At 37.6% G+C, this 25,432-nt stretch overlaps 1 protein-coding gene across 4 annotated transcripts in view; it reads right to left on the bottom strand.

Moving 5' to 3' along the window:
* ASXL2 (ASXL transcriptional regulator 2) overlaps positions 1 to 25,432 on the bottom strand; it is a 129,644-nt gene that overhangs the window by 71,945 nt on the left and 32,267 nt on the right. For 3 of the 4 annotated variants that reach the window (XM_022574272.3, XM_089923385.1, XM_089923386.1), the window contains one exon: positions 11,417 to 11,499. In XM_022574272.3, coding sequence (XP_022429980.1) covers positions 11,417 to 11,499 — 83 coding nt within the window. The other variant, XM_089923387.1, reaches the window with a different exon arrangement.

Genomic DNA, 25,432 nt, shown 5'->3' with positions numbered 1-25,432 from the left:
ATGGTATGTGACTTACACGTCAATTTTTTAAAAGCAACTACTTAAAACACTGAAAATTAAGAAAGCTGGCACATTGGGAAGTCAAAACCTAACTCATATGAGAATATATAGAATAGAATTTACCCATACCCATAGAGAAGGCTGGCCTTGCCCTTGGCTTCTAAGAGATAACTGCTAGGCCCTATGAGGGCCTTGGGCCAGCCAGATAGTAACACTGTAATTCGGAGTGGGGGCTCTGAGACATACCAATAATGTGATTTAGGGTGGGGGCTTGGGTCACATGGTATCGGTTGACCACTAGAGGGGCTAGACACTGAAAACTGAGTAATGTGATGGGCTCCCAATAAAAACTCTAGACATCAAGGCTCAAGTAAGCTTCCTTTGGGGCAATACTCTGTGCTTATTGTCACACACTGATGTTGACAATTAACACTGTCCTAAGTCACGGGGAGAGGATGACTGGAAGCTCTGTGCTGGGTACTAGATTTGACTCTACCTTATGTGTCTCTTCCCTTGATGAATCTTAATCTGTATCCTTCCCAAAACCAAGTGTTTGTTTTCAGTGAGTTATACAAGTTTCTCTAGCAAATTATCAAGCCCTGAGAGTAGTCTTAGAAACCCGTGAACTATGCAGTTGGTATAATAAGTGAGGGCAGTCATGTGGACTATACCCTCTAACTTCAGTTGGCTAAACTCTCACAGAGTGAATTTTCTGGGGTTTATTTCTCAACACTTTGCCTAAAAAACAGGTCCTAGTTGAGGAAATGTACTACTGTAGGGGACAGATAAAATTCTAAGAATTGGGGAGTGGGGGGAGGCGTGGAATTCCTGAGAGAAAAGAACCAGACAAGGGAGTCCCCTAATTTCCACATGAGGCCTGGGCTCACCCCTGAGCTGTGTATACTTAGGACATTCCCAATTAACACAGCAAAGGCTTTAAGAACTGAACCACTACTCACATCTCAGACTCACCCTGAGTGGCACATGCATGGAACAGATGCAGAACAGCAGAGCACAGGCTTTGAAAACTGAACTGATTATCAAACTAAAACTTGCAAAAGGTAACAGAATAGTCAGAATAGCTGGGCTACCTACTTTAAAAAAACAAAGAAATCACCATTCTCCAGAAGTTTTTAACAGAAAAACAGAACATAAAACAACATAATATTCAAAACGTCCAGAATACTACCTTAAATTTCTCAATAAGCAAAGATCCAGGAAAATGTGACAAATTCTCAAGGGAAAAGACAATCAACAGCTGCCAATCCTGAGATTACCCAGATGCTGGACTTAACAGACAAAAACTTTAAAGCATTCATTATTACTATATCCATGAGGTTAGGATAAATGACCTTGAAATTAATGCGAAGACAGGTTTTCAGCAGAGAAACAGAAACTATTAAAAAAAAACCAGGGCTTCCCTAGTGGCACAGTGGTTCAGAGCCCGCCTGCCGATGCGGGGGACGCGGGTTTGTGCCCCGGTCCGGGAAGATCCCACATGCTGTGGAGCGGCTGGGCCCGTGAGCCATGGCCGCTGAGCCTGTGAGTCCGGAGCCTGTGCTTCGCAATGGGAGAGGCCACAACAGTGAGAGGCCCGCGTACCACAAACAAACAAAGAAACAAAAACAAACAAACAAAAAACCCAGAAAATTTGGAATTAAAAGACATAACATCAGAAATTTGAAAAAATCTCACTGGATGGGCTCAATAGCTGAATGCAGAAGATAGAGAAAAGTGTCAGGTGATGTGACAAGAGAGCAACAGAAGTGATCCAATCTGAAATACAGACAAAAAAGGCTGGGAAAAAATGAGCAGAGACTCAGGGAACTGTGGTAAAATACCCAGAGGTAATCCCAACACTGGAAGAAGAGAAAGAATGTGGTGAAGAAAAAACATCTGAAGAATGGCTGAAAACTTGCCAAATTTGGCAAAAGACATAAAGCTACAGATTCAAGAAGCTCAGTGAATGCTAAACAGATTTAAACACAAAGAAACCCACACCTAGACACATTAAAAATCAAACTGCTGAAAGCTAAGCATAAAGAAATTATCTTGAAAGCAACCAGAGAAAACCATGTACTGCTTACAGGAGAGCAATGATTCAAACAGCATGTATTTCTGCCAGAAGGCAGTGGAGCAACATTTTTAAAGTACTGAAAGACAAGAACTATCAATACCAAATTCTATATCCAACAAAAAAAATTCTTCAAAATGAAGGCCAAAAAAAAAAAAAAAGACATACTCAGATGAAGGAAAACTAAGAGAATTCATCACCAGCAGAACTGCTCTTAAAGAAATACTAAAAGGAAAGTTCTGCAGGCTAAAGAGAAATGATACTAGAGGGAAATGTGGAACTTAAGGGAAGAAGGAAGACCAAAAGAAACGGTAAACATCTGGGTAAAAATAGTCTTTCAACTATTTATGGCCTGAAAGCAAAACTAATAATATTGTCGGGTGGGTAATTTCATGTATAAGATGGAACACATATGACAACTATAACATATAGAGGATGGATAAAGGGATCTAAATGGTTGTAAGGCATCTACACTTTATTTAAGATGGTAAAATATCAATCCCAAGAATTCTGTGAAAGATTGGATATGTATTATAATCTCTAGAACACCCACTTTAAACACACGCACACACAGAGTGACAGAAAGTCAATAAATAAAATACAGTGCAAAATACTCAGTTCAAAAGAAGGCAGCAGGGTTTCCTTGGTGGCGCAGTGGTTAAGAATCTGCCTGCCAATGCAGGGGACACGGGTTCGAGTCCTGGTCCAGGAAGATCCCACATGCCACGGAGCAACTAAGCCTGTGCGCCACAACTACTGAGCCTGCTCTCTAGAGCCCGGGAGCCACAACTACTGAAGCTAGCGTGCCTAGAGTCCGTGCTCCACAACAAGAGAAGCCACCGCAATGAGAAGCCCGTGCACCGCAATGAAGAGTAGCCCCTGCTAACCACAACTAGAGAAAGCCCACACACAGCAACAAAGACCCAATGCAGCCAAAAATAAATATTTATTTTAAAAAATAAAAATACAGATAAATTAAAAGAATGGAAAAAATAAATATCACACAAACACTAATCAAAAGTATTCTATTAGGAAATTCCCTGGTGGCCCAGTGGTTAGGACCCCGTGCTTTCACTGCCAAGGGCCTGGGTTCAATCCCTGGTCGGGGAACTAAGATCCTTAATCCTACAAGCCTCGTGCCTCACCACCAAAACGGAAAAAAAAGGTATTCTATTAGTATCCAAATAAACTTCAAAACAAAGACTATTATCAGGGGTAAAGAGGGTAATTACAGAATGAAAACAGGGTCAATTGACTAAGAAAACTTAATGCCCTTAATGCATATGTACCTAACAACAAATATGTAAAATACCTGAAGCAAAAACAGAAATAACAGAAAAGAGAAATAAACAAATGCACAATTATACCTGGAGACTTCAACACCCTTCTTTCAATTATCAGTAAAACAAGTAGACAGAAAATCAGTAAGGATATAGACCATCTGAACACCCTATTAACCAAAATGACCTTACATTTACAGAACACTCTACCCCAGAAGAAAACATATACACATGCTTTTCAAGCATGTATGGAATATTTAATGCACCAAGATAGACCATAACCTGAACCATAAAATGATTAAAAAAAAAAAAAGACAGAAACAATAGAAAAAAAGCAGTGAAACAAAATTCTGGTCTCTTTTTGAAAAAAAAACAATAAAATTAACAAATCTCTAGCAAGACTGACAAAGACAGGAGAGAAAATAAAAATTACCAATATCAGGAACAAAACAGGGGACTTTGCTGGCGGTTCCATCCCTGGTTGGGAACTAAGATCCCACATGCCATGTAGCACAGCCCCACCCTCACCCCCAAAAAAACCAAAAGAGCAAAACAGAGATGTCACTATATATTCTGCAACCATAAAAAACACAGTGAGGGAACAGTGCAAACAATTTTACACAAATTAATCTGACAACTTAGAAGAAATGGACAAATTCTTCAGAAACAACAAACTACCAAAACTCAACTAATAAGAAACAAATAATTTGCATAGTCCTATAACCATTAAAGAAATCAAATTTGTTACTTAAAATCTCCTGAAAAAGAAACCTCGAAGTCCAGATGGTTTTCAATTGAGAATTCCACCAAACATTTAAAGAACTAACACCAATTTTACAAAATATCTTCCAGAATACAGAAGAGGGAATGCTTTCCCCTTATGAACAAGCAGGCAAAGAAGTGTGTGCTCACCATTCTATCTCAACATAGTACTGGGAGTTCATAACAGCAAAATAAGAGAAGCGAATGGGATAGTGTAGAAGCACAGAGGCAACTCCAATGATATTTGGGGATAAGGACATTTCACAAGTGTTTTTACTATTATGTTTCATAATTTATGTATTTGTTACATATACTCTAAGTTTAGAATAATACAATTTTAGCTTAACCCAGAACAAAACAATAATAGGAGAGGATTTCAAGAAAAAGCAAATTCCAATTTGGAGACACTGGCTTTTGGGGCCCCATTCTATCCAAAATTATACGTTGGAATCAGATAATCTCTAAAGTCACCTCAGTTCTTACGTTTTTTTACTTTCTCCCATGTACAAATTTATCAATTTTTTAAACCATAAGTATAAAGAATGTGAATTTTCCATTTAAAAGCATAACTATTTCTCGTCTATTTTCTCTGTAATTCTATGAATAAAATAATTAAAATAGTGAAGTCCCATTTGTCTCTGGTATTGAGAGCCTATTCTTCTGACGGAAACTGATCATAAATCTTAATAAAAAATTAATCTAGTAAGAGAAGTGAGGATAATATTAAAATATAAGGTGATAATTCTCCTTTAAAAAAGAAAAATATTTAAAAAAAAAGAAAAATATTGAGAGGGGGAAGATATGTTAAAATGCAGAGGAAAAGGCCATCAGCTTTGTGGAGGTAATAACTGAGTTGATTGTAAAAGATTGTCAAGATTTTTTCATAAAGAGAGGAAGATAAATGCTGGCTTAATGTCCTGAGTAAAGATAAGAAATCTCAGATCCTATACACGCAACAGCACTGCATCACTTTAGCTGGGGTGCAGATGGAAAGAAATCAAGTAAACAAAAGTGGTACACGGGACCAGTCAATGACCTCTGTTATTCTATGGAAAAACTACTGAAGGCTTCTGTGCCAGTTACCGATTTATTGACTTTTAGCTCCAAATCCAACCTTCTTTGCCCTTCTCTGTGACAATGGAGTTGGATTCTATAAACATTTCTCCTTTGCCAGCTGGCTCACTGTTAGTTTTGTCAGTACAGTGCTGGGAGAACACTGCAGAAAGAAAAAAGGGGGCCTTTTCTTTCCAGTTTTAGTGTGCTCTTGCCTGCTTGCTCTCATGGCTTGCAGCACCCAGCAATATGAGGGACACTCAATGGTGCTCACCCTTCAGCAATGTTCAGCAGAATGCCTGTGGGTGCCTTCCCAGAAAATTCTGCTGCTGCCTCAGCTGGCTCGCCAGTTGAGAAGCCAGCAGGAGGCTTTCCAGCAAGTTCTTCTACTACCCAGAAGGCAGTTTTCTATGTGCCACCCCCGGCTATGGCGCCAGTGAACTCTGTCATCCACTGGACCAGAGCCCCACCTTCTCCAGGGAGAGCTGAATCACAACCCCTATGGACATGGAGGGGCCTCCTTGAAAGTTATTCCTTCCTGGGGCACGCTGCCTCAGCCCTACAGGTAGCAGCTGCTTCCCGTATCTGTTATTACTGTATTCTTCTGTGTTATCTTTACCTTTCAACAGTTAATTCTTGGTTACCAGTTATTAACTTCCAGTTAATAAATTAACCAGTTAATAACTTCCCTGTTCAAACCATGTAGCTTCTGTCTGCTGACTGGACCCTGAGAACTACAGAACTATAGCTCAAAGATGCAGAGATCTTTTACAAACTTAATTTTTTTTTTTTTTTTTACAAACTTAATTTTAAAAGATTAAAAAAAAGAATGCCCCAAAGTCCAGAAACAGCTCCATGAAGCTGTGTGAGTATACTCAGGAGGCTGGAGTTTGAATTACCTCTGGGGTTTGTATTCATGACCGATGGGATAGTTTGTAATCACAGGAAGAAGTATGGACTCAAATCAGGAGAAAACAGGAATAAAGGGGGGCGCTGAGACAGTTTTCCTGTAAACTGTAAATATCTTAAGACATCATCAGACAAAAAGGAAACATCTTAAGTTTTTGAAAGGCTATTTTAAACACTGATGGCTAATGACAGCCATTTACTGTACAAGTTACATTGATTCAAGATAAAATAAAACCCTGAATAAAAAAAAAAAAAAAAAAAAACCTGAATAATTTCCCTTAGAAAGAAACTGAAGTACACAAACTGTATGAAGTGGATACATCTGTCTCTCTGAACCCTTGATTTCATTTGTAGTATCTTGAGAGGGAAACAAAAATAACTATTCCTTCAATATTTAGATTCACATAAATGTATAGCATGATCTAGACTCAATAACACATCAGCTATAATGTGAATGGGGGTTTTTCAACCAAGTAAACTCGAAAAAACTCTATTCAGTCAACAATACTGACTTTTTAAAAAGGAAACTGTCTACGTAAAAACAAATGATTAAAAGCTTACAGAATTTTTTCAAAACGTTCTAACAGTACTTCACATTTGGAACTAGCAATTCTGTGTCAAAGAGCTCAACCCTAGAAAACTACTGCTAAGTTATCATTACTATGTAAGTTAAGAGAAAGAACAATTAGGCTATATTTCAGACATGGAAAACTGAACAAGGAAGTGAGATGCCACAACAAATTGTTTAAAAACCATTTTTAATTTTCTGAAATAACTATTTACTGGCAAACAGTACAGAAACTAAATTCTTTTTCTTTAGGAATGACCAAATACCGTAGTTAGAGCATCTATCTAAATTACCAATAACTGCTACAACCTACAAGTCCCAAATTCTTCTTTCTTTTAAAATCTTTCTATCTTTTCTTCTTCCTAGGGGCTACTTCAACCCTTTTCACATCTCCTTATCTGTTCTAAACAGAACTAAGCTCCTTTTAGAACACTTCAAAACGTTCCTTTCACCTGAAACAACAAAATCCATATCTTCCCTATGACTCCCATGGGAAACTCTATCTTTAAAAGGAGTTCGTTTAGGTATCCGGAAAAAAAAAAAAAGGAATACACGAAGTCATAAGCTATTATGAGGGGGAAAATTCAAGGACCCTTTTTTTTTTCTCCCTGTTTTCTAAGATGCTTATATGCTTTACAGTTATAAAACAGTATTTAATTTAAATGTTATAATATTCTAAGAATACTGTACGTTTCTAATTAATTCATTCAAAATTCCATATTTGGGGTAAATGATTTTCAATCTTATCACCTAACTTCTTAAAGGGACTAGTACCTCAATCCTTCTCAACCAGGAGCCAATCACTTCATTTTTAATACTTCTTTTTGTTGACTGGTTGTGGCAAAACATACATAATAAAATGGCTAAAATGGTAACTTGTATAAGTGTACGATTTAGTGGCACTGAGTATTTACACTGTTGTGCAACCATTACCACTATCCATTTCAAGAACTTTTTCATCATCCCAGAGAGAAATTCTACCAATTAAACAATAACTCCCTATTCTCCCCTACTCTCAGCCCCTGGTAACCTCTATTCCATTTTCTGTCTCTAGGAGCTTGCCTATTCTAGGTATCTCATGTAAGTGGAATTGTACAATATTTGTCCTTTTGTGTCTGGCTTATTTCACTCAGCATTTTTTTAAATACATATATACATTCTCTTTCATATTTTTTAAAAATTTTTAATCGATTTACAATGTTGTGTTACTTTCTACTGTACATCAAAATGAATCAGTTATACATATACTCAGCATGTTTTTAAGGTTCATCTATGTAGCATGTATCAGAATTTCATTCCTTCTTAAGGCTGAATAATATTACATTGACTGTATATACCACATTTTATTTATCCATTCATCTTCTGATGGACATTTGAGCTGCTTCCATTTTAATACATTTTAGAATAAAACAATATAGTATGGAATAATCAAAATCAAGCGAGAATCTTCAAAATGGGGGAGCAGAGGGAAAACAGCAAAGGGAAAAATAGCTGAAAAGTCTTGTATTGAGGATTAAGGAATGAAAATAAAACTGTAAAAAGGAGCACATCTTACCATCGTCGCTTCTGAGGGCCCCCAGGCCCTTGGCCTGCCTCCCCAAAGGCTCACTAAACCAGAGGCCAAAGTGCCCCCCCCTCCTCTTCACCTACCACCCAAGTCCTCATGCCCTCTCAGGGCTGGGGGAGGAGGGGCTAAAGGAAGGCGGGGTTCCATGTACATATTTATCTCCCCCTTCCACATAGCCCCACAGACCTTTTGTACATTTTTACAGGGGTGCCCCTCCCAATAATCCCCCTTCCTGGTTAATTAAATGCTAAGACTGGTTAAAAAAAAAGAGCACATCTTCAATAAGCATAGTTACTTCGTTCCATAATGTACCTGAAAACTCTAAAGATTTTAATACTACCATTTAAGACACATCATGCAGCAAGAGGATAAGCTAGAACTACATTTGAATGTCATTTTCCAATCACTGATACTTCATATATTCATTAACAAGTAGGTTTGCAATGCCTGTTACGTGCCAAGCCGGGGGCGGGGGGGAGATAAATGTCACTGCCCTCATGGAGCTACTAGCTTAATGTAAGCTACAGAGAAGCTACATGATTTTTTTGAAAGACCAAAGCGATATGTAATTTCAAATCTTAAGTGCTATAAAGAAAGAACACAGAACACTATATACCAAACTAAAAACGGAAAATGTGATCTAGATTGGGAAGTCAGCCAAAGTTCTCTGGAAGAGACATTTTCAAGCTGACACCTGAAAAAAAACAACAGTTAACTAAGTAAAGGGGTCAGCATGTACAAAGGCTGAGGTGGGAATTAGCTTCCCTACACAACTGGGAAGTGACAAAACAAAAGTGACCCCAAAAAAGCTATGGGAATGTCGATTGCACTTCAGTTAGAGAGAAGATAATAAGCAAATAAACTGAGAAGGAGCCTGCAGAGCAAGAAAGGAAAGTAGGAATGTTTGGTCACTTCAGGTAATGATATAGAGTTTCAAAAAGGAAGCAGTAGTCATCTGTGTTAAGTAATGCTGAGAGGTAACAAGAGAGGCAAAACTAAAAGTCCAGTGGAGGTGACAAAACGGAAGTCACTGGTGACTTTAAAAGTACTGCTTTGTGGTCACGTAACTGTATCACCACAATATAGTTTAACCAAGAATAGCTTCTTGTGAGTTGTTACTAAGTGAAGTCAGAAGCTATTTTTGATGACTCCACCATCTTGCTACATTTTTTTTTTAAGCTCTTTTTTCCCCTTCTGTTCTTTATTTATTTAGTATTCTTTCTTATTTACTGTTCTTGCCTACTCTCTAGAAATAATAATGACAAGTTTAAAGTCAGAGCCTTACTGTGTTAGAGGTAGATGATCCTGCAATTGTCATTTAGACCTAGGGCACTGATGGTGTCTGATCTCTTTTGTTTTTTTTCTTTTTTTTTTGCGGTACGCACGCCTCTCACTGCTGTGGCCTCTCCCGTTGCGGAGCACAGGCTCCGGATGCGCAGGCTCAGCGGCCATGGCTCACGGGCCCAGCCACTCCGCGGCATGTGGGATCTTCCTGGACCGGGGCACGAACCCGTGTCCCCTGCATCGGCAGGTGGACTCTCAACCACTGCGCCACCAGGGAAGCCCGAGTCTGATCTCTTTACATAAGATTTCCTGGTCTATTTCCCCAGTGTGTATTTTTAGGAATAGAAAATTTTATGAAATTTTTATGAATAGTCTAATTTTATGAAAAGAAATGAAATCTCTTGCTCATTCCCGTTCTATAAAACCCAATAGTGTTATAAAAAAATATTAGAATACGTTAGTAGAATTTTTTCCTCAGAGTAATAACCAAATGCCATAGTGCTCCCTCCTTTCTCATCATTGTGACAATCAAAAATAGCCCCCCAAAATCCTAAACACTTTCGCTATGGGTATTACACAATACCAGGGGTCCCCAACCTTTTTGGCACCAGGGACTAGCTTCATGGAAGACAATTTTTCCATGAACTGGGGCAGGGGGTGGGGTGGGTGGTGGATGATTTTGGGATGATTCAAGTACATTACATTTATTGTGCACTTTATTTCCATTATTACATTGTAATATATAATGAAATAATTGTACAACTCACCTTAATGCAGAATCAGTGGGAGCCCTGAGCTTGTTTTCACTTGTCACTCACTGATAGGATTTTGATATGAGTCTGCAAGCAATTGATTTATTACGGTCTCTGTGCAGTCAAACCTCACTGCTAATGATAATCTGTATCTGCAGCCGCTCCCCAGCACTTGCATCACAGCCTCAGCTCCACCTCAGATCATCAGGCATTAGATTCGCATAAGGAGCACGCAACCTAGATCCCTCGCATGAGCAGTTCACAGTAGGGTTCCTATAAAAATCTAATGCCGCAGCTGATCTGACAGGAGGCAGAGCTCAGGCGGTAATGCAAGTGATGGGGAGCGGCTGTAAATACAGATGAAGCTTCACTCGCTCGCCCGCCACTCACCTCCTGCTGTGCGGCCCAGTTCCTAATAGGCCATGGACCACTAGTGGTCTGTGGCCCGTGGGGTTGGGGACCCCTGCACTATACCACCCCCAGGTGAGAATAACTAGTAGCACTGTAACCTTTTTCTCTTAATGAAAATATCTCTAATGTAGACACCCAGATTTCTGCCTTAACATATAAAATATACTGAACATAATTTTAATATTTCTTGATGGCAGAGGGTCTTGACTATGAACAGTGACTATTATGTGCTTTTGTAATATAATAAAGCTCTTAGAAATTAAAGTGTGTTCTATCTTTGGTCCTATATTAATTGACCCCAGGCTGTTTTATTTGAACATAGTAAGACTATTACTTGAAACACATACTGCTTTATGTATCTTTTCCATTTAATTCTTTTTGGCCAAGGTTATTTTTTCCTAGACTGTTTACATCTACCATTCTCCCTGAACTAGAGGACTTCTAAATTTGCTAATGACTAAGCTTATTAAATCAAAAGCCTGAACTGATAGATGAAGGCTTGAAGATGGCTCCAGGCCTTCCTAAGAATTAAAGTGCATGGGTGTGGAGATAGCAACCTTCTACGAATTTTTTTCTAACTTACTTTTGGTTTTGTAACTGTGCTATGACTGAAAACTCCAAAGATCTGAGCTGAATAAATCAACAAAGCAGTTATTACTAAATAATCAATCTTCAGGACTAAAGTAGACTGCTATATACTATAAAATATTCTAATCAAGTATTATAATTATTACTAATAATACTTAAATAACTCACCTGATTTCTTTTAGTCCTTCTCTCTGGATAACTTGAAGAATTTCTTTATGACTCATGGGTGTATTGGGATATTTTTCTAAGACCTGAGAAACAAGTATATAATAGTAAATTATTTCTTATTTTAATTTCTTATTATAATTACATATATAAATTATATTTATTATAGCTATGTATTAATTTCCTCCAGCATATACAAATCCAGAGACTTTACAGCCCTTAAATTCTTGGATAATAAGTGGAAAATTAATGAAACGTAAATAGGATATTCTCTCCTTCAGTCACAAACCGTAAGTCAAATCCTGAAGCAGAAATGGATCAAAAAAGATAAGATTAATAATTCAATTATTATTAATGCATAATATGAAATTATGTTTACTTTCTGCCTCCACTCCCTCATCACATGACTACCTGTGGACTTACTGGAAGCACCTTAAAGATTATCCATCTTTACATCTCCAAACAAAGTCTAGTACATCTTGGTTGCTCAGTAATTTCTTAACCAAAACAAAAGAACAATACAGTTATAATGAAATTAAAATGGTATCCGTGTTCTGGTTCTGGTGAAGATGATGTAATAAGCATAAATTATCCTGTCTCTCCCGAATACAACTAAAAACCTGGACAGAATGCATGGAGCAGCTATCTGAGGACTCTGAAAATGGTAGCAGTTGGTTTCAGGGAGGAAACCAAAATTAGAAGTACTACTAACCCAGCAGTGAGTTTCCTGGTTTTGTTTCCCCTAGGATCACTCAGCCTAGACTCAAGGGCAGTCCAAACTCAGAACTGCACAGTAAGTGCAGACAGAAATGGCTCCAAGAGAAGTCTTCTCTTTTTTTTGTCCAAAAAGCAGTAAAGGGGACCCCTAAAAGGGAGGACAATCCTCTGAGTGTTTTTTCCCTTTCTCTCAGACCCTGCCCCCAAGCAATCCAAAGGCAGCAGCTGTGGCAGTGATGATACCAGCAGTGGCTGGACAGGGACCTAAAACTTCAAGAAAGCAGATCCCTTCCGATCCCATGAGTGTGGAGGGAATTCCCATGGTTTATATTCTTTCTCCACCATCCTGTTGCTTGGCATCAAAGGTAGATGCAGTTGTGGAAGTGTGCAGCAAAACACCAAAATGAAAACCTTAGTTATCTAGCCACAGGACAAGGAAGAAGGGTCTCTAAGAGCCAGAAAGTGTCAGGGAACTTGCAAAGAGAAAGGAGCTCAAGAAAGTGACACCATGAAGTTCTATAAACACTCCTGGGGTCACCCAAGAACTATGCCTATGTGGATCTGACCCTAAACATACTATCAGGTTCCCAAATTTGCCACTCGGTGGTGTACATGCGGGACAGATAGAAACAAAGGCTTTGAAAACTAGTCATTGGAATTTTAGTGCACAGAAGGGTAGGCAGAAACTTATGACCTGAACCTAACAAGACCAAATGCCTGCTTAAAAAAATCCTCCCATCCCTAAAAATAAAGTAATAACAACAACAACATTCTCCATAGCATTTAAATGAGACAGAGTATCATAACGTTAATATCAAAATGTCTAATATATGATCCAAAATTACTTGACATATGAAGAACCAGGAAAATCTCAATAACTCACAAGAGAAAAGACAACCTACACACAACAAACCCAAGATGCTACAGACTCTGGAATTTTCAGACAAAGACTTTAAGGCAGCTACTATAACCATGCTTCAAGAAGCCAGGAAGATGATTCTTGGGGGGAAAAAAATATAGTTAAGAGTCTCAGCAGAGAAGTAAGATTCATTACATTATTGTGTGTGTGCCTATGTGGTGTATAAAGCAAATAAAAATTTAAGGCTAAAAAACACAATATCCAAAGTAAACCCAAAATTCTCTGGAGGGGCTCGACTGTAGAAGGGAGATAACAGAGGAGAGAATCAGTAAACCTGAAGATAGAGCAATAGAAGCTATCCAATCTGATGAACAGAGAGAAAAATGATAGAAAAAATAAATGAACAAAGCCAATGGGACAATATCAAAAGGTCTAACATTCATGTCATCAGAGTCCCCAAAGGAGAAGATAAAGAGTAGCACACAGAAAACATATTTAAAGAAATAGCAGCAGAAAACTTCCCAAATTTGGTGAAAGATATACACTTACAATTTCAAGAGAATCAATGAATCTCAAACAACATAAATTCAAAGAAACCTGTACCCAGATATATCATAACCAAATTACTGAAAACTAAAGAAAATTTTAAAATCTTGAAGGCAGCCAAGGAAAAACAACCTTCCACTTAGGAGAAAAACAATTCCACTGACTGTGGGTTTCTCATCAGAAACTATGGAAGGCAGAAACAGTGAAGAACATCTTTAAGTGCTGAAAGACAACGACTTAATTCCAAAATTCCTATCTAGCAAAAATATCCTCCAAAAATGAAGGGGAAATCAAGACATTCTTAGATTAAAGGGAAACGAAGAGTATTTGCCACTAACAGACTTCTATTTTATTTTATTTATTTTTAAATTTATTTATTTATTTTTGGCTGCGTTGGGTCTTCATTGCTGCACGTGGGCTTTCTCTAGTTGCAGCGAGCGGGGACTACTCTCCGTTGCAGTGCGAGGGCTTCTCATTGTGGTGGCTTCTCTTGTTGTGGGGCACGGGCTCCAGGCGCGCAGGCTTCAGTAGTTGTGGCGCACGGGCTTAGTTGCCTCCGTGCATGTGGGCTCTTCCCGGACCAAGGCTCGAACCCGTGTCTCCTGCACTGGCAGGCAGATTCTTAACCACTGTGTCACCAGGGGAGTCCTAACAGGCTTACTTTAAATTGACTTCTTATAAGTCAATTCTGGTTTCTTTCCTTTTTTTTTTTTTTTTAATCCAAATTTTAGGTAGAAACTCTCTTATACCTAAATCACTTTCTATTCTTAGAACCCTTGGCAATTAATAAATGCAAGTGAAAGCTAAAATTGAACCAATTCTGAATAATCTATACTATACTATCAAAAGAATATCCATTAGTACAGCAAGTCAAAAACAACAGATACAGGACTTGTGTAACAGAAACCGCTTGAAGTCAGATATCCTAGATCAGCCAGTAAGGTATCAAAATGTGATGTCAACAACTACCATTTATAAAGAAGACACAAACAAGTGCAGATCATTCTCTCAGTTAAACGTCTCAGCAACCTTAAAAGACAAGCCTTATTACCCCCATTTAAAAAGTGGGATAGGGCTTCCCTGGTGGCGCAGTGGTTGAGAGTCTGCCTGCCGATGCAGGGGACATGGGTTCGTGCCCCGGTCTGGGAAGATCCCACATGCCGCGGAGCGGCTGGGCCCGTGAGCCATGGCCGCTGAGCCTGCGCGTCCGGAGCCTGTGCTCCGCAACGGGAGAGGCCACAACAGTGAGAGGCCCGCGTACCACCAAAAAAAAAAAAAAGTGGGATAACTAATGCTCAATAAGCAAATTTCCAAACATAATGCAGCAAGACAAGTGGCAGTCGGCATTCAAACTCAGGGCTATCCTGCACCCTACAGCTCAATGTGTCCTGGTCTGCATCTCTTTTTTCATTTGTTTAATCATAAAATCCAACAAATATACTTCTGTTTGTCATCCTCCCTGAGCTCTATACTACATCAGATAAATGTTATTAACCTTTCCCTCCTTAGACACTGCTCTCTCCAGACTTTTTTTCCCAAAATGTTTCTTCTTGGTCTTTTTCTGTGGCCATCCCTTAAATACTTTACAAGCATCATTTTGCAGCTTTTGCTTTTCACTCCAACCCTCCCTGAATAAAATCATCCATTCCCAAGACTTCATCAATCACCCCTATTTTGATAAATGAAAAGAAGCAGCACAGTCCGTTTATAACTGCTTTTAAACATCAACCTCGGATGTTCCATCTCAAACTTAACATGTCCAAAATTTAACTTACTACCTTTATCCAAATTAAGGCCCATACAGAAAACTGGACCTGTATTTACTGTCTATATACTATTATAAAATTGTATAAAATTACTGAAAATGAAAAAAAATACACCATGGACATGGGCAGATAGCTCATAAAAGAGTTAAAACAACTGGATAAAAGACATATGAAAAAATATTTGCATACTGAAATACTTACAGATGAAATTATATGATGTTGGGGATTTGCTTCAAAATTACACAAGAAGAAATTTAGATAGGAGTTTAAGTATTGCAAGACTGGCTATAAGTTGATAATTATAGAAGCTACAAGATGGGTACAAAGATATTATATTATTGGTGGCTTTTGTGTACACATTCAATATCCCATAATAAAAATTTATGGGAAAAACGATATTGAATGTCTGACTTCACTAACAATTAAATACAAAAAAAATCACTTTTCAATGGTTTTTTTCCCCTACTATTTTGGATAGCAAAAACATGGCAATAGTAAATGAACACCATGAAATGGAAATGTACACACAATCTATTGATAATATAAGAAAATATTCATTATATTACTCAATAAAGAAAAAAGTTTAAAGGCTTCTTATCTAATAATAAGATATTAACAAAACTGGTATACCTACACAATTGAATATTATATAGCTATATATGAAAAGACACTGTGTGGGGGCTGGGGACAGGGGGTCTTCTTCCAGTCTTCCTCAAATCTTGGTGTGGAATACAGGTTCTGGACAACAGAATGTGAGGGGGAGTGATAGGGAGTGATAACTTCAAAAACCCAGATTTTCAAAAGGCAGGGACACATCCCTCTTTGGCCCTTCCTCCACCCTGTTGATTTTAAAGTGGAGGAGGTGACAAAGCCATTCTGAACCATACAGATAAGGATGCACCCTAAGAATCGTGGACTAACTACACCTTCAGACTGTTGCATGAAAGAGAAATAAACTTCCAAATCATTTAAGGAACTGTTATAGGCAGCCAAAGTTATGCCTAATATGATTCACCAATCTATTCACATGACACTTAAGTAATCGTCCTAAAACTTAAATTACATATTCCTCTGTTTTTTGTTTTTTTTGCGGTACACAGGCCTCTCACTGCTGTGGCCTCTCCCGTTGCGGAGCACAAGCTCCGGACATGCAGGCCCAGCGGCCATGGCTCACGGGCCTAGCCGCTCCGCGGCATGTGGGATCTTCCCGGACTGGGGCACGAACCCGTGTCCCCTGCATCGGCAGGCGGACTCTCAACCACTGCGCCACCAGGGAAGCCCATATTCCTCTGATTTTTAAGCTCCCTGTCACTTTTTTAAAAAAATTAACTAAAATTAAAATAAAATCTGAATTCCCAATACAGTTTAAAAGATTCTACATGAAACTCTACATCTTGCTTTTCTCACATTACCTTCTTGCCCTTTCTCAAACATAACCAATTCATTCCTTATTCAGGGTCTCTATACCTGCTCCCTCCTCTTGCAATGTTTTTCCCCAGAGATTCATGGACTCTCTCCCTCACTTCACTTCTTCAGAGATATTCCTGACCACTCTAAAATACACTCAGACACTCACAAGCACCACCACTGCTAAACACACACACACACGCATTTTATTACTTTAGCCAGATTTTCCCCCCAGCTTTTACTGAGATATAATCGACAAATAACACTACGTAAGTTTAAGCTGTACAATGTGATGATTTGATATACATATATATTGTTCAATGATTACCACATTAAGGTTGATTAACACATTCATTGCCTCACACAGGTACCCTTTTCTGTGTGTGGTGACAACATTTCAGACCTACTCTGTAAGCAAATTTCAAGTATATAATGCAGTATTGTTAACTATAGTCATCATGCTGTGCATCAGATCCCCAGAACATATTCATCTTATAACTGCTCATTTGTATCCTTCGACCAACATCTCCCAATTTCTCCTACCACTCAACTCCTGGTAACCATCCATCTACACTGTTTCTAAGAGTTTAACTTCTTTGGATTCCATATATAAATGAGATCATGCAGTATTTTTCTCTGTCTGACTTATTTCACTTAGCAGAACGCCTTCAAGGTTCATCTAAGTTGTCGCATATGGTACATTTTCCTCTTTTTATGGCTGAATAATATTATTACATACATATATATATTTTTTTTTTCTTTATCCAGTCATCTGTTGTTGGACACTTACGTTTTTTCCATGTCTTGGCTACTGTGAAAAATCCTGCAATGAACCAAGGGTGCAGATATCTCTCCAAGACAGTAATTTCATTTCCTTCGGATATATCCCCAGAAGTAGGACTGCTGGATCATATGGTAGTTCTATTTTTAATTTTTTGAGGAACCTACAAACTGTTTTCCATAATGTTGTACCAATTTACGTAACATAAAAAGAGTTCTTACGTAGAGATATACACATAAAAGATGGCCAAAAAAGAACACAAAAGACTGATATCCCTTTCAAAGAAAAACTCGAGCTCACCCCAAACATTAAAGACATATCTTCCTATGGTGCTGCCCAGATAATACATACAAAAATTTTACATCTTGCTCTTAATTCCTACATACAACTGCCTTACAGTTACAAACATCATGTAGCCATTCTATTTCATATGCCCCTCACAACAATCCAAGAAACAGCAGAGCAGGTTTAGTTATAATTTTACCAGAAAGGAAAGTAAGACTCAAGAGAATAGCATAGCCTAAACTTAAGATGTCAGAACTCTTAATTCCCCACACTAAAGAGGGTACTAATAAAGCTTTATATAAAGCAAAGAGTTCAATGAGGAAAAAAATTTTCTTTTGTCAACTAAAATATGCATTGGAATGATGAAAACTATGCTTCTGCTGAATGATGGGAAGGTTCTTACTTGCTGAGGCAGAAAAACTAAGAGGACTGCAGAAACGATGATTGACATTTTGGTTAAGATGGGGATTGTGACCATCAAGTACAAAGATCAGATACAGACCTTTTTCTCACAGGTCTTTTCTGAAACGTGACAAAACTAGCTTAATGCAAATGGCAGCCCCCACATATATCTATAATTAAGTCAATATCTTAAGAGGTGGGTTCCTGGCTGTGTCTTTGATAGTGAACAAGAACATAAAACTGAAAAACAAGATCCTGGTGGGGCCTAGGAAGATTCTTTGTATTTCTCAAACTGTGGTTCTCAAACTCTAGACAAGGGTGTTCCACCAACTTACAGTGATATTTCACAGTATTCCACACAGAAATTCATTTCATGTGCTGAGTTAAACCTATACACAGTCATATATACCATATATAAAGCAACAAGGGCCTCCCCCCCAATGGTAATACATATTCATTCTAGAAAATTTAGACCATACTCCCCCCACACCTCAAATTATATGCAAAGGGGGATTCTGCCATGAGAGAATAGGATTTAACATTTTGGCTGTCCCTTCCACAGGTTTTTTCTATAACATTTTGCAGTTGACATCCTTCTGCATATATCAGTTTGTACCTCTTTTTAAAAGCCCTTTTTGTAAATCTTGCAACAGTTATTATTGATATATTTCATAGCAGCATGATACTCCACTGATTGATATATATACATATATACACACATATATATACACCCACACACATACATATACACACTGAATCACTTAATCCATTTCCTACTGTTGCACATTTAGACTGCTTAAAGAGGCACTCTTTCCCGATGGTTACCAACACATGTTTAGAGTGAGACAGATCTTAATTTTATACCTGACTCTAAAATTTAAAGCTCTGTGACCTTAGAAAGTTAATCTCTGGGTCTTAGTTTCATCAGTAAAATCAAAACAAGAAAAACATCTATAACTCATGGAGTGGCCATGGGAGACAAATAGAATATTTTATTTTGAGCTGCTTAGCTCAGAATTTGAGGATATATAAAATTCTCAATAAATGTGTGCTATTGTCTCCTTTTTTTTTCCCTTTAACTGTAACAAATGCCACCAAGTGCTTCTGACTATTTTCAAAGTCTTCTAACAACTGGAACTGCTGTATAAAGTTATTTTAATATATAATATTGCCAAATTGCTTTCCACCATGTGTACGGGAGTTTCACTACTGTTAACCATTAACCAACATTCATATTACTTTTTAAATCCTTGGTAATTATTTGAAAAAATATATAAAAAATTTTTAATTTTAGCTACTAATGAAGTTGAACTTGTCCTACGTTTTTAGACTTTCATATTTCCTCTTTTTGAAATAAGCTATCTGATCTAAATAAAAATCAGATTAAAAAAAAAATTATAGGGCTTCCCTGGTGGCGCAGTGGTTGAGAGTCCGCCTGCCGATGCAGGGGACACGGGTTCGTGCCCCTGTCTGGGAAGATCCCACATGCCGCGGAGCGGCTGGGCCCGTGAGCCATGGCCGCTGAGCCTGCGCGTCCGGAGCCTGTGCTCCTCAACGGGAGAGGCCACAACAGTGAGAGGCCCACGCACCCCTCCCCCCCAAAAAATAAATAAAATAAAATTATAAAATTTAATAGCTACATCACACGCAAAAAAAACCAGAGGTCTGTTTGAACATCAGAAATACATTCCTTTTATTTCCATTACAGAAAGTAGTATATTCAATGATTTGTCAGATAAAATTACAACTCTACCTAAACAAAATTTATTTCTGCCAACAAATTAAAAGAGTGAAAATGCACAACCTATTGGACAAAAGCAAAAATGCATCAAAAGCATTGGTGTAGGGACTTCCCTGGTGGCGCAGTGGTTAAGAATTTGCCTGCCATTGCAGGGGACACGGGTTCAAGCCCTGGTCTGGGAAGATCCCACATGCCGTGGATCAACTAAGCCTGTGCGCCACAACTACTGGGCCTGCGAGCCACAACTACTGAAGCCACATGCCACAACTACTGAAGCCCGCACACCTAGAGCCTGTGATCCGCAACAAGAGAAGCCACCGCACCGCAACGAAGAGTAGCCCCCACTCACCACAACTAGAGAAAGCCCGCGCGCAGCAACGAAGACCCAACGCAGCCAAAAATTAATTAATTAATTTTTAAAAGACTTAAAAAGCATTGGTGTGGGTATAAGTGAGGCTTTATATTTAGTTGCTATTCCAGGCCGATTCACTTCTAACACAGAACTCCCCCTCAAACAGCCCATTTGGTTACTGGAAGAAAACATACGCCACTGAAGTCTAAGAACTCTGTTGCTGCAACTTCTGCTTAAGAAAAGTGGGAAGATATAGAGATTTTTGTAAACCATACTGGAAAACGCTGGAGTTGATACAAGAAAAACACTTTGTGCGACAGGTGTTATGCTTGCCTTAATCAAAAAATACAAGGGATTTCTAGGGAAACTGATATAATCATCTACCTGGCAATTAAATTTTACTCTGTTACTATCATTAGGAAATCCTGAATACTAAAATGTATGACACAAATTTACATAATACTACAAATGTGGGATCTGCTTTATTTTCTTCCACATTTCAAGTTTTTATAACAAATACTCCAAACCAGCATACAATGGATTGACTAAGACTCAGTTTTGGTGGTCTCTGTAAAGGATGTTATTAACATAATTAAGAGGTTTCAGTCGGGGGGGAAAAAGTTTAATCAATGCAAAATATGAAAGTGCTTCAAAGTGTATAGAGCTCAAATAGCCTGCACCTAATAGCTCTAAGACATAATATTGATGACTAAAAGCTCTCAATCTTAATCCTTCATCTGTATAATGAGGGTGGTAACACCCTCATAGACAGGAACATTAAGTAAAACATTCTGCAGTATTCTTAACTTAGCACAAGTGACATATATGGTAGCTTTTGTTATTACTAATAAATTATATGACAAAAACCTTTCCAGTTCACATTTGATATCCTGATCTAAAATTTCACCGGTATTCTTAAGGGGGATGAAAAATACAAAAGATAGCATGTTTTTCTCCGGCTGCCCCTTTAATTTTTCCACTATTTTTTTCACAAGTAGTTAACAATGCCCTATACTGCCAATAATACTAAACATTAGACAAAAACTAAAATTTACAAAAATATGAAATAGCTTTAAGTTAAATGCCAAGACTTCAGTCCCTATAAAGTCACTTATATGTTCTTTAAATCCTATTTACATTACAGATATCCAAATATAAAGACTAGATATTAAGCTATTCTGCAAGAAAAACAAGCACAAAATATCACAGAATAAGGTACTTACATTCATATGCAAAAATATTTTGATTAATTCATCATAATAAGGCAGAATATCAGAGTTCAAATCCCAACTCTACCAGAAAGTGGTGATGAGCAAACTGGGGAATGTGGCTGCCCTACTGTTCATCTGAACTGGTGGCTTTCTGTCCAAGAAGCTACAAAATGGAAATTAATAAAAATTTCTCTGGCATATCAAATCTTAATAGAAAGGTAACTATTAATCCACTATCAGAATGAACTCTATTTAGAATTTAAAACATTTATATTATCCATGGTAATGGTAATAATAAAAATATTTTGATTTATTATCTAGAGCAAGGAATTACTTTATTTTAATATGGGTGAATTTTACTATTTATATAAAAATACTTAAGTATGCTGACATAGGACATTAAGCTATTGGAAATAGAGACCTAAAATTTCTGTGTGCCTTTTTAATGAAAATTAATTTCATTGATTTTCTAGGTATACTGTTTTTTCAAGAAATAAAATAGAAGAAACCAGTTAGTTAAAACTGCTTAAGGGATGTTTACTTTCCTTAAAAAAAAAAGTTTATGACTAGTACCTTTATATACTAGGCATCTGAAATTAATTTTAATTTAGAAAATTGTTTATGCTAAATTTTCTCAATATTTAAAACTATAAATCATTTAGTTTGGGAGAGAAAGAGAAATGTTTTTCAACTAAAGACTTAAGTATTCTACTTTTTAACTTTTTAGTATGAACATTTTAAAACATATACAAAAGTAGAGAGGAACTTCCCTGGCGATTCAGTGGTTAAGACTCTGCACTTCCACTGCAGGCGGTGTGGGTTCGATCCCTGGTCGGGGAACTAAGATCCCACGGGCCTTGATGCGTGGCCAAAAAATTTAAAAAATAAATTGTTTTGAAAAAAAAAATTATTGGGAACACTGCAATCAACAATTGTCGACACATGGCTTACTTTGTTTCATCTATACCTCCAGCCACTCTACCTCTACAAAGTGGATTATCCTGAAGCAAATCTCAAACATTTCATTCATAAATACTTTAGTACATAAATACAGGATAAGGACTCATTTTTTTAAAGATAAAAATACCATTTTATACCTCAGAATGTAACTATAGTTCCTTCATTATCAAATTATTTACACAATGTCTTCAATTTTCATGGGGGAAAAAACACTTTTAGCAGTTAGTTTGTTCAAATCGGTATCCAAAGAAGACCCATACATACCACATTTGGTTAACACATGTCTTAAAGTCTCTGTTAATCTATGGATTTCTCCTTGTTTTCTTCCAATTTATTTACTGAAGAAACCAAGAAAACTGTACTATAGTTTCCCACATTCTGTATTTTGCTAATTGTATGGTACTCTGTCCCTCATATTTCCTGAAAATTAGAATTACCTAGAGGGCTGCTCAGATTCAGATTTTGTTTTACCAAAAGAACTTCACAGACAGTGTTGTTTACTTCCCCTCCCCCTCCCCCCACCCCACACACGAGAACACACAAAATATCTGTGGTCTCTTTTTTGAGATGTCAAGATGAATCAGGGGAACAGATGTCCTCCTGATCCACCCATTACAAAGTTTCCCATCAGCATTCCAACCTAATTGCTTTAGTAACCACTGATTAGTAGCCACTATTCAGACTCATTATTTAGGTGTTGAAAAATGGTGATAGCCTATCTTTCCTTCTTCATTTATAAGCTAGAATCCTTCTAAAAATAAATGCTTTCCTCCATCTACTAGTTGGTTATCTGAAGTACATACAACTCATATAGAAAAAAGCAGGATAAGTGCTTGATTCTGTCCTATTTATTAATTATCAGAATAATTAGCTAGTTTTTCTAGTATACTCCAAAAGTGAATGGGGCTTTTTTGTTTGTTTATCTGACACACCATTAGGAATATTATGAATACCATTTTATGGAATACCATTATGAATTTTAATATACTTTTGTGCTTTAATTACTGTATTTCCTCACTTGTAAACTGGTTATTCATAACCACTGTCTGCTTGTATATATACCACTTGTATGAGCTCTAGTTTTCATATTAAATTATTAAATATATTAAAACTTTTACTGTCACATTTACTGCAAATACTTTTTCCCTTTTATTCTTCATCTTTTCATTACTGTTTTTTCCATGGAGGCTTTTATTAGTTTCACGTCTTATAACTCACTGGTCTTTTCTTTTGATTTCTTTTAGCATGTCTATGTTTAAGTGCAGTTTCCCTCCCTTCAATAGCTTAATATTCCTCCATCTTTCCATTTACAATTAACTCTTTTAATTATAAGAAATTGTACATAAACAGTGAGAAAAAATGTACAGAGGCACACTAGAGAAACCCAAGAGGGAGAGATGGAGAGGAAAACAAAATGGCCACATATATTTCTGAGCAAAAATACCATACTCCATTACCATTACAACACTATTACTGTATAGCTATTACTATTACATTATTTTACCAGGAGTTAATTTAAGTGGAAAGACTATAGTAGTTTCACAAAACATTTAGTTTACTTTAACCACAGGAGGGCAGTGTTTATCAAACAAAACATCATTCCATTGGAATTGTTCATTAATCTACAAAACAATTTTTAGGAACTATTTTATGGCAAACTGAATAACTGTTCAGAAGAATTAAAATCAACACTACACAGAATTAAAGTATGATAAAATAAATTTGTTTTTCTAAAGTGTACCTAATACACCTATTTCTTTACTTGTAGATTCTTACATCCAGCTAAGAAAAGGATACAAAACTTATACTTTCTGAGTATTCAAGAATAATGTAAACAGCTCCTAAATTTGGGTTCAATTCTCGCCTAAATAACAGCAGTATTTCAATTACTGCTGCACTTACGAGTTCATTACATTCATATACACAGATATGTAGAAGCTAACTTTTGTGTAGTCTGGAAAATTTTATTTTACATTTAAAATATACATATAAAAACACGGTACTCTTGGGACTTCCCTGGTGGTCCAGTGGTAAAGAATCCGCCTTACAATGCAGGGGATGCAGGTTCGATCCCTGGTCAGGGAACAAAGATCCCACGTGCCGCGGGGCAACTAAGCCTGCGGGCCACAACTACTGAGCTCTCGCTTCCCAACTAGAGCCCGCGTGTCACAAACTACAGAGCCCACGCGCCCTGAAGCCTGAATGCCACAACTAGAGAGAGAAAACCCACACGCCACAACTAGAGAGAAGCCCGCGCACCACAACAAAGAGCCAGCGTGCAGCAACCAAGACCCGACAGAGCCAAAAATAAATTAAATAAATAATAAATAAATCTTTAAAAATAGACATGGTAATCTTTACAGATTTACTTCAGTGTCATATGACTTATTTACTGTCCAAAAGCTTTAATTTAATGTCACAGTAGTGAATGAGGTCCCCCAGGAAACATGCAGAATGAGAAGTGATGAGACTATGCTACCGAACAAATGGGGGGGGCGGGGGGTCAGCACTCAATGGGAGGTCCATAGGTGGCAACAAGGAGTTAAAACAACTCTTCCCAGAACACTGAAGGAAAACATGGAATCAAAGAATAATTGTTTTGTCAAATGGACCTGAACAAGTTTCACTGAACCAGGATAAAAGGAAACAGAGGTATCCCTAGCTATGCCGACTCTCCCCATGCCAATACCAGAGGCAAATAGATTCAGAGTTTGACAAATCTCTCTTTATCCAAACTTGTGCTACTTATAATTTGACACTAGAAAACAAATGAATTCAGAGGATGCAGTATCCCTCACCTACCAAACTCACTAAACAAACACTAGAAGTTCAGGAGCTGAACAGATCATAATAAGGAAGCATGGAATTGAGACGTAAGGAATACGGATAGAGCCAAATATCTGAAAAGGAAAGAGGGAAAAGGACCTTACCTGGCTGCTGAGCAGTATCTGTTGATCACTAACTACCTCTGTCCTGAGATGCACTCCTCTGT

The sequence above is a fragment of the Delphinapterus leucas genome, chromosome 13, assembly GCF_059928025.1.
Source record: "Delphinapterus leucas isolate spDelLeu-1000000601 "Yukka" chromosome 13, BTC_Dleu_Yukka2, whole genome shotgun sequence".
In the NCBI taxonomy this organism is placed as follows: Eukaryota; Metazoa; Chordata; class Mammalia; order Artiodactyla; family Monodontidae; genus Delphinapterus; species Delphinapterus leucas.
This window is presented reverse-complemented; position numbering and strand designations above follow the sequence as displayed.